The sequence below is a fragment of the Penaeus vannamei genome, chromosome 36 (genome assembly GCF_042767895.1).
Source record: "Penaeus vannamei isolate JL-2024 chromosome 36, ASM4276789v1, whole genome shotgun sequence".
Taxonomy (NCBI): Eukaryota; Metazoa; Arthropoda; class Malacostraca; order Decapoda; family Penaeidae; genus Penaeus; species Penaeus vannamei.
The window spans coordinates 25,864,971-25,875,166 of NC_091584.1; the positions used below are offsets into that span (position 1 = coordinate 25,864,971).

The following is a 10,196-nucleotide window of genomic DNA, read 5'->3' on the forward strand; positions in this document are numbered from 1 at the left end:
AGGGGGGAAGGAGGGAGGGAGGAGAGAGGGGAGAGGGAGAGGGAGAGAAAGAGAGAGAGAGAGAAGAGAAGAGAAGAGAAGAGAAGAGGAGAAGAGAAGAGAAGAGAAGAGAAGAGAAGAGAAGAGAAGAGAAGAGAAGAGAAGAAAAGAAAAGAGAAGAGGGTGAGAGTGAGGGACAGCAAGAGTGAGACACTGAGGGGGAGAAAGCCAGAAGCAAAACGACACAGAGACAGAGACAAAGGGAGAGAGAGAGAGAGAGAGAGTAAGACAGACAGACATATCCGCTTTCTCCCTCTCCGAAGCTCCCCCGCATCGCATGCCACCAAAATACACATTGGCTGTACCCCCCCCCCCTACCTCTCCCCCGAACACATGTGGCATAAACATCACGCTTTGCCCGGCACTAACCCCGCCTTCCCCCGACTCAACTCCACCCCACCCTTTCCCCCATGATCATACCCCACCTTAGGCAACATCACACTCACATACCCCGCCCTAGGCAACCCCAGACCCTCATACCCCACTCTAGACAACCCCCACATCTTCATACCCCACCCCAGCCAACCCCCGCACCCTCATACCCCACCCCAGCCCAACCCCACACCCTCACACCCCACCCCAGCCAACCCCCACACCCTCATACCCCCATCCCAGCCAACCCCCACACACACTCATACCCCACCCCAGCCAACCCCCATACCCCATCCCAGCCAACCCCCACACACTCATACCCCACCCTAGACAACCCCCCACACCCTCAATACCCCACCCCAGCCCAACCCCCACACCCCCATACCCCATCCCAGCCAACCCCCACACACTCATACCCCACTCCCAGCCAACCCCCACACCCCCATACCCCATCCCAGCCAACCCCCACACACTCATACCCCACCCTAAACAACCCCCACACCTCAAATACACTCCCACCCCAGCCAACCCCCACACCCTCATACCCCACCCTAGACAAACCCCACACCCTCAATATCCCACCCTCAGCCAACCCCCACACACCTCATACCCACCCCAGCCAACCCCCACACCCCTCATACCCCACCCCAGCCAACCCCTACGCCCTCATACCCCAACCCAGCCAACCCCCACACCCTCATACCCCACCCCAGCCAACCCCCGCACCCTCATACCCCACCCCAGCCAACCCCCACACCCTCATACCCCACCCCAGCCAACCCCACACCCTCATACCCCACCCTAGACAACCCCCACACCCTCATACCCCACCCCAGCCAACCCCCACACACTCATACCCCACCCCAGCCAACCCCCACACCCTCATACCCCACCCCAGCCAACCCCCACACCCCCATACCCCAAGCCTTCAAGGATACGGGCCTGGATATGACACGACAGAGCAGGGCAAATGGAGCCTCAAAAACTTCATTGTCATTAAGAACATTTATTTGAACAGACTGGCCGGAGTGAAGACGTGGGCATCCTTGTCCCCGGGGAATGAGGGTGAGTTAGTGAGGGAGGGGTGAGGGGTGAGGGGAGGACGGTGAGGGGAAAGGGAGACGTAGTGAGGGGAGAGGGAGATGGGTAGTGAGGGTGAGGGGAGGAGGACGAAGGGAGAGGGACACGCGTAGTGAGAGGAGAGGGTAACCAAGGGTAAAGGGAGAGGGAGATGGGTAGTGAGGGGAGAGGGGAACCAAGAAGAATGAGAGGAGAGGGAGACGGGTAGTGAGGGTGAAGGGAGGGGGACACGCGTCGAGAGGGGAGAGGGGAACCCAAGGATGAGGGATGAGGAAAGATACGGGAATGCGGGGAGTGAGGAGTGAGGGGAGGGGGGAACCGAGGATGAGGGGAGAGGGGTGAGGAATGAGGGGATAAAGGGGCGAGGGTAGAAGGGAAGAGGGGTGAGGGGAGCTGGGGTGGGGTGGGGTGGGGGGGAACAATTACATACTTGTGGTTTATTAAGGTTCATGAACACAATGTCTCATTACTCACTACCATCTCTGTGTGTGTGCCTCTCTCTCGATACAACAGCTGCTTTGTCTCTCGCTCTCTTCCTCTACCTCTGTGGTCTCTTGGTTCTCGGCTCCCTTTCTCTCTCTCTCTCTCTCTCTCTCTCTCTCTCTCTCTCTCTCTCTCTCTCTCTCTCTCTCTCTCTCTCTCTCTCTCTCTCTCTCCTCTCTCTCTCTCTCTCACCTTCCCCCTTCGTCCCCTCTCCCCTTGCCTTCCTTTCCCTTTCCCCTTCCCCCTTCCCCATCCTTCACCCTCCCTCCACCTCCACCTCTACCTATCTGTCATTATATCTGTCATTATATCTGTCTCCCTCTCCCCCCTCTCTCCCTCCCAAGACGGGCGCATACCCACCCTCATGCCCAGGGCGTGCGGGCGGGCGAGAACCGGTGCCAACGCTCCCTGGTCGATCCGATCGGTGAATCACTCGAGAAAAGGGAGAAAAGGGAGGAGAGGGAGAGCAGAGGGAGAGGGATGGGGGAGGAGTCCGGGGAGGAGAGGAGAGAGGAGGGGAGGGGGAGCATCGATGAGCAGGGAGATAAGGGCGAAATAGAAGAGAGAAGCTCTATCGCCTCGAAAAATACGGATTTCTACTCTGTGTGCTCTCTCTCTCTCTCTCTTTCTCTTTCCCTCTCTCTCTTTCTCTTTCCCTCCTTCTCTTTCTCTCTCCCTCTCTATCTCCCCCCCTCTCTCTCTCTCTCTCTCTCTCTCCATCTCTCTCTCGCTCTCTCCATCTCTCTGTCTCTCTCTTGCTCTCTCCATCTCTCTCTCTCGCTCTCTCCATCTCTCTCTCTCTCCCTTCATCTGTCTTTTATACCATAAATAAAAATACCCAGACAGCAATGTGTTTTCCTTCCCTCCCACAATTTATTTTGATGTTCTTTTCTTATCCTTTCACGTCAAAACGGTCTTTCCACTATCCTTTCCATTTTACCTCTTCGAAAACTTCATTTTCTTTCTCGTTCTCTTATCTTCCTTCCCCTCATTTCAGTCTCCCCTCATCCTCTCTCACCTCCCTTACCCCTTGTCCTTTTTCTTCTTAATTCTCTTCCCGTCTCCTTCCTCCCTCTCGCTCTCTCCCTCCCACTCCCATTCCCTCTCCCCCTCGCTCCCTTTTTCCTCACTTCCTCCCTCTTCCTCCCTTTCTCCATTCTATCTCCTTTATGCCCTTTTAACCCTTCTTACCCTTTCTACCCCTCTCTCCTTCTTCCCACCCTTTTTACCCCTCTCCGCCGTCTTACCCTTTCTACCCCTCTCTCCTCCTTCTTACCCTTTCTACCTCCTCCTCCTCCTCCTCCTGGAATTCCTCCAGCCGTACGACAACAACCTCGTCCTCGGATCACTGAGGCGCCGAAGCCCGCTGGAAGTGTCCCTTATCCCTGCTGGAACACGTGTCGCGGCGGCCGCGGCACGCCATCCCGGGCCCTGGCGTCGCTGGTCCACTCAAAGGCTTCGGGGGGAGAGGGAGAGGGAGGGGGAGAAGGAGAGGGAGAGGGAGGGGGAGAGGAGAGGGAGAGGGAGAGGGGGGAGGGGGTTTGGAGGGGGAGAGGGGGAGAGGGAGAGGGGAGAGAGAGAGAGTGAGGGAGGGGGAGAGGGAGCGGGAGAGGGGAGGGGGAGGGAGAGGGAGAGGGAGAGGGAGAGGGAGAGGGAGAGGGAGGGGGAGAGAGAGAGGGAGAGAGAGAGAGAGAGAGAGGGAGAGGGAGAGGGAGAGGGAGATGGGGAGAGGGAGAGGAGAGGGGAGAGGGGAGAGGGGAGAGGGGGAGGGGGAGAGGGAGGTAGGAGGGAGAGGGAGAGGGGAGAGGGGAGGGGGGGCGATGTGGACTTGCGGGGCTCTTCGCGGAATACTAATAGCCAATTAACGAGAGAGCGTTGGAGGAAGATTTTAGTCTTTCTTTATGGTGTATGTGTGGTGGATGTGTGTGTGTGAAGGTAAATCAGTAAGATACAAGTAAATGATAATAAGATGTTTGGTTTCTCAGATCAATTCATTTTCTCGTTTCAAGGTCGTTTGCGTCGGGCCTTGAAAACCCAAGGCCATTTTTTTTTTACAATGCCCAAAAAATCCGCTTTCCGTCCTTACCTTCTTTGTCGAGGTAGATCCTCGTCAGGTAGTTTGCGTCCTTACACCTAATAAGCACCATCTTGGAAGTAACCGAGTCCACGCCGGAGTCCCAGTCGGTCTCCGTGTCCACCACCTTGCGGGAGTCCATGCTGGTGGCCGGACTCGTGGCCAGCGAGCCCAGGGAGCCGCTGGACCGGCTGCCGCAGCGGGGACTCGGCCCGCGACTCGGCCCGCGGCTGCCGCCCACCGTCCGCGGCGACGACCCGCGGTTCACGCACTTCGGGCTCGCCCCCCGGTGGATCGGGCTGGCCCCCCGCTGCACCGGACTCACCCCGCGGTGGATCGGACTCGAGATGCGGTAGTTCCTGTTCTCCGGCACCCCGCTGAGGCTCCGGCGGGGGTTGCTGACGGAGGACTCGTTGCTGCGCGGACTGGCCGCCCGCTCCCTGGCCAGGGGACTCGGGCCGCGGTCGGCCTCCACGGGCAGCGAGATCAGGTTCCCGTTCATGGCGGGCCACGACTCCCTGCGGCCGTAGCTGCTGCTCCGGGGCACCCGGCGGACCTCACGCTTGGGCGCGGGCTCCTCCTCCGCCTCCTCCTCCTCCTCCTCTTGCCTCTGGTCGTCCGGATGCTCGTCCTGCCGCTCCTCCTCGTCCGGGATGAAGACCTGGTCGTTCTCCTCCTCGCTCTTGTCGCACTCGATGTTCCAGCCGCCGCCGCCGCCGCCGCCGCCCCACTCCTCCTGCTCGGGCGACGACCAGTTCCTGTTCTGGCGGTTCCACTTGGTCGAGTGCGTGTTCAGCTTGTCGCGCACCTCCAGGTTGTCGTTCTCAGGCGAGCTCCACTTGTCGCCCTCCTCGAAGCGCCGCCACGGCTGCCAGTTCTTGGTGGGCTTGTCCTTGACCTCGATGCGGCACAGCCCGTACTTGAAGTAGTTGTAGTTCTTGTTGCGCAGGTTGATGCGCTTGGGGCTCTGCTGCGAGTACTCCTTCACCACCGACTTGAAGTCCGACGGCGCCTTCGGCTCGGGCTCCGCCGGCTTCCGCACGGGCGTCGACGTCACGTGGGCGCGCCCCTTCTTCGGCGGCGCCTTCTTCGGGCTGGCCAGCTGGCCAGGCTGGCCCTCGGGCGGCGACTCGGGCGAGCTGGCCTTGTCGCGCCCCTTCTCCCCCACCTGCACGGGGATCTTGCTGGCCGTCCTGGCGCCGCGATCCGCGCCGTCTTGCTGCTGCTGCTGCTGTTGTTGCTGTTGCTGCTGCTTCTGCTGCGGCTGTGGCCTCTGCTGCTGCAACTGCTTCTGCTGTTGCTGCTCTTGATACTTTTGATTAGTTTGCTGAGGATGATTATTGTGCTGCTGGTGCTGCCGCAGTTTCTGCTTCTGCTGCTGTTCTAGGAACTGTTGCTGTTGTAGGCGATACTGTTGCTGTTCGTGCTGTTGTTGGCGCTGCTCCTGTTGGTGCTGTTGTTGGCGCTGCTCCTGTTGGTGCTGTCGATGGTGCTGTTCAAGCTGTTTTTGCTGCTGCTGTTGCCGATGTTGCTGCAAATGCAGCTGCACCTGCTCCTGCTGTCTCTGCTCGTGGCGCCTCAACTCCTCTTCCAGCTGGTCGACGTCCACTTCGTCCACGTCGCCCACCGAGTGCCTGGGACTCCCGTGACCCAGGTCGAAGCTGTACAGCCTCTGCATGTGCCGCGGGCTCACGCTGCCGCCGCCGCTGCTGTGGTGGCGGGGGCTGCCCAGGTAGCCGCTCCGGGCGCTGTGCCGCGGACTGCCGAAGTTGCCGTTGCCTTGGAGATTCTGCTGCTGTTGCTGTTGCTGTTGTTGTTGCTGCTGCTGCTGCTGCTGCTGCTGCTGCTGCTGTTGGTGGTGGTGATGATGTCGGTGGCGCGGACTGTCGCTACTGTTGCCGTTGCCGTCCTGGCGGCCGCCGCCCCCGTTGCCGCCGCCGCCGCCGCCGCCGAAGCCGTTCCTGTTGGTGTGCCTGGGGCTGCCGTTGTTGTTGAAGCCCGGGGGCGGCGACATGTGGCTGGGGGCGTCGCGGCCATCGCTGCTGCTATCGCTGCGCGTGTGGCGGGGGCTGGCGCTGGCGTAGCTCACGTGCCGAGGACTGTCACTGCCGCCGTAGTTGACGTGACGGGGGCTGACGCTGCCGTAGTTGACATGTCGGGGGCTCCCGTTGGCGTAGCTGACATGTCTCGGGCTGCCGTTGCCATAGTTGACGTGCCTGGGGCTGCCGTTGCCATTCCTGCCGCCCACGTGGCGAGGGCTGCCGTTGCCATTGCGGGCGTTGTTGTTGTTGTTGTTGTTGTTCTGGCTGAGTCCCTCCCGGCTCACGATAATGTCGGGGACCTGCCTGTTGTCCAGGATCATGGCGTCCTCGCGAGACCTTCACCAACTACGCATGGAAACACGAACCAAAACCGAAAATCACGACAAACGGAAACACACACAAACGCACAAACTAACTTCCTTCCTTCGTTTCTTCTTCGATCCTTTCTCTTCCCCCCCGTTTCTCCGAGGCGTCGTTCCTTCCTCCTTCCTTCCCTTCCTTCCTTCCTCCTTCCCGGCGCCTTCGGAATCCCTCAGCCTTCAGCAGGACGCGTCGGCACCGCAGTAGGAAGGCTCCAGCGATATCCCTCTCTTGTGCAGCACCGAAGACACGAGACGAAAACAAAACCAGGCTTCCTCTACACTTTCTACGTGTACTCGCGGTTATATGGAATATCGATATATACTTATTTATAATTTACTTCTATATATACATATACATATCACACCTCCTTATTCGGCCGCACCGGTTCAAGGAGAAAAGCACTAGGTTGGGCGTCTCCTTCACTAACGTTCTAATACCCAGAGGTTCTGACGATGAGGAAGACAGCTAGGATCTACGATACCGTGTATATATATGAATATATATATATATTTATATATGCTCTATAAGGCAATATAGCAGCTATATGAGGTCCTTTATATAGATCCGTATGAGTAACTTTTACATACTTGAGTTTAGCACTAACTTACGTCCTAGAGAAGGGGTAATATAAAGGAATGATGCGGATATAATATGCATATAGAAGTAGTATGTTATCTGGAGTATATTGTAGGCGCTTCCTAGCAAGACACGTTACGTCACAATAAAAAAAAGGATTTGTTTCACAGTCACGTCAGGCGCTGTCAAACGTCAACACTACGTCACTATTGTTAACGTTGAAAGAGGATTTGTAAAGCACTTACGACGATATGCAAATTAAGATGCGGCACACTTATTGTTTATATATATAAAAAAAACAGTATGACGTTTTTTGTTGTTTACAATATCACTTTCTGCAGTACACCAAACACACTGGATGTTCTCAGGCTCTTCTCACTTCTCTCCGAATCACCGGTCACGTTATTCCGTTTCCCTCGTTAATTTTTGGCACTTCTTTACTTTGTTTTATAATGGGCGTTTCCTTCTGTTTTCCCCCTATTCTCTTTCCGTCTCCGGCCTTGGGGGCTGATTCATGCGAGCGAAAGGAGAAAGAGGGGGATCGACTCAAGCTATCCGAGGATACTTCTAGACGAACGCCCCTTCCGAATCCGCGTGAATCCACCTCCCGGATCGCGTCTTGTGCGAACGGCGGCGCTCCTCGTTCTCGTGGGCTGGATCCGTTCCCTGCAACTCCGCGTCCAGATGCATCCGTTCGCTTCACGTTCGCTTCACGGCGGTCTTCGCGTATGGCCGATGCTTCCGAGGGAGATTTCTTTTGTTTTTAATCCGAAGTCGTTCCTCTTCCTTCTCTCTCACTCCGAATACCGATCACCACTTCGACGAGGAAATAAAAATTAATCTCGGGTTCCTTATCACACAATTTATCAGCGAATATAATTCCCGTGCACTACACTTCAGTTTATCGTATCTTTAAAAATAATGCCGTATTAAATCGTCCGTCTGGCGGGCTTTCCTGGCGTGACACACACCCTTTCCCGACGGCGTTCGGCGCACAACTGGCGATGGCGGTACGAGCGAGCCGCGCGCTGGCGTCCCGGGTGGCGGAGGTACGGTAACCCTCCTCCCGCTCCTCCGCCGCCGCCGCCGCCTCCGTCATGTCGTGTTTCGTTCGGGAAAAGGCGCTGGATCGCGTTCCAGGACGGGCCCCAGACTTCCAAAGACATGCGAGAGCCATGAGGATCGGCCTCCGCCTCGTTCTCGAAGGCTCTCCCGCCCAGAAGGGGGAGGAGGGGGAGGCAAGGGAAAAGGAGGGAGGGAAGGGGGTGAAGGGGAGGGGAAGGGGGGGTGTTCGCCGTGATCATGTGACGAGGCCGCCTCCCCCGAAACGCGTCCCAAACGAAAACATTCCCAGGTCCTGCGAGGGGGCTTCGGGCCTCCCTTCCCCCCCCCCCCCCCCCCACTCAAAAAATACCATCAGAGGACGCGGCGCCGGTCACGGAGGCCCTCGCTCATCCACTCGACCGACCTCCCCTTTCCCTTTAACTTCAAATACATAAATAAGTTGCTACAGTTCCATAGGCATTGTGAGGGAGAGGGTTGTGGCGTCTGGCACCGAGAGAGGGGAGTGCCTGGGAGTGCCACTGCGCCTGCGTGCCATCGCCAGCGGACGGGCTCCCCCATCAACGTCACAGTCCGTTGGGGGAAAGAGGGACTTTATTCCACCGCAAAAGACTACTGCATATCACGAAATAGACGTCTAGCTTTTAATCGTGAAGGAAATTTGTTCAGCGAATGTCCCCGCAGCCCAGGGGGAAAATGGAGGAGAAATGGCACAACCGGCAACTCTACCGCACTCCTCCTACCTCCCCCCTCCCTGTCCCCCCCACCGTCACCCCCTTCTCCCCCCCTCCCCTCCCACCCCCTCCCACACCCGTGCCATCAATACAAGATTCCAGTTCAAAAGAGAAAAAAAAAAAGAAAAAGGAAAAAAGGACACACGAACCAAACTGAAATAATTACAAATAATTCCAAAACCGAAACGCAACCAAACACGCCACAATCACACACACACAAACCGAAAAACAAACACATAACACCAAAAAACAACAAAAAAACAACACGAAAGAGTAAAAAAAAAAACGACAAAATAACACGCAAGAGTAAAAAACAACAAAAAAACAACACGAAAGAGTAAAAAAACAAAAAAACTACACGAAAGAGTAAAAAAACAAAAAAAAAAACACGATAGAGTAAAAACAAAAACAACAAAAAAGACAACACGAAAGAGTAAACAACAAAAAAACAAAAAAAAAAAAAAAAAACAAACGAAATAGTAAAAAAAAAAAAAAAACACGAGCAAAAAAAAAAAAGACCCCCAAAAAACACGAAAGACCAAAAAAAAGGAACCCCCCAAAAAACAATAACACTCCGAGAGGGGAAACGCGACTTGAACAAGAGGCTCCGTGCAATGCGCCAGCCCGCCAGGCCACGCCAACGACGCCAGTCAATCAGGGAATCTCTCTCTACATTCGTGAGTAGCGCCTTGTTTGGGTTTGAGGGGGGGAGGGGGGGGGGAGGGGGGAGGTTGGGGAAAGTGGGGGTTGTGGGAAAGTGAGGGAGGGGGGAAAGTGGGGGAAAAGGAGAGGTGGAGGGAGGGGGGGGGAAGGTGGGAATAGAGAGGTGGTGGGGAAGGAGGTGGAGGGGGGGGAAGGGGGAATGGAGGGTGGGGAAGGAGGGGAAGAGTGGGAGAAGGGAAGAAAGAGAGAGAGAAGGAAGGGAGAGGGAAAGAGGGTAAGGAAAAGATAGAGGAAAGATAGGGGAGGAGGAGGGAAGAGAGGGAAAGCGACGGTGATAGGAGAATGGAGGGTGGGGAAGGAGGGGAAGAGTGGGAGAAGGAAAGGATGAGGGAAAGAGGGGAAGGGAGAAGGGTGGGGAAAAAGAGAGAGAAGGAAGGTTGAGGGAAAGAGGATAAGGAAGAGATGACAGAAAGATAGGGAGGAGGAGGGAAGAGAGGGAAAGCGACGGTGATAGGAGAATAGAGAGTGGGGTAAGAGGGGGAGGGGGAGGACGGAAGTAGGGGAGGGGAAAGAGGGGAGGATACGCCCCCCTCTGTCACTACCTCGAGAGCCTGTCCGTCAGCTCGTCCGAAACGTGAGAGAGCAATAAATGCATGGGTACATAGGCCTACGGAGCTACATGTGCGAAAACAAAATGCGAACAGAAAC

At 56.3% G+C, this 10,196-nt stretch overlaps 1 protein-coding gene across 12 annotated transcripts in view; it reads right to left on the reverse strand.

Annotated features, from left to right (window-relative positions):
• LOC113805740 (uncharacterized) overlaps positions 1-8,168 on the reverse strand; it is a 183,492-nt gene extending 175,324 nt beyond the window's left edge. For 4 of the 12 annotated variants that reach the window (XM_070114762.1, XM_070114760.1, XM_070114761.1 and 1 more), the window contains exon 1: positions 4,061-8,165. In XM_070114762.1, coding sequence (XP_069970863.1) covers positions 4,061-6,410 — 2,350 coding nt within the window. In that variant the 5' untranslated portion in view covers positions 6,411-8,165. Of the gene's footprint in view, positions 1-4,060 lie in introns of all 12 variants that reach the window. The other 8 variants (XM_070114755.1, XM_070114758.1, XM_070114757.1 and 5 more) reach the window with 5 other exon arrangements.
• Between the last annotated feature and the right edge of the window lie 2,028 nt (positions 8,169-10,196).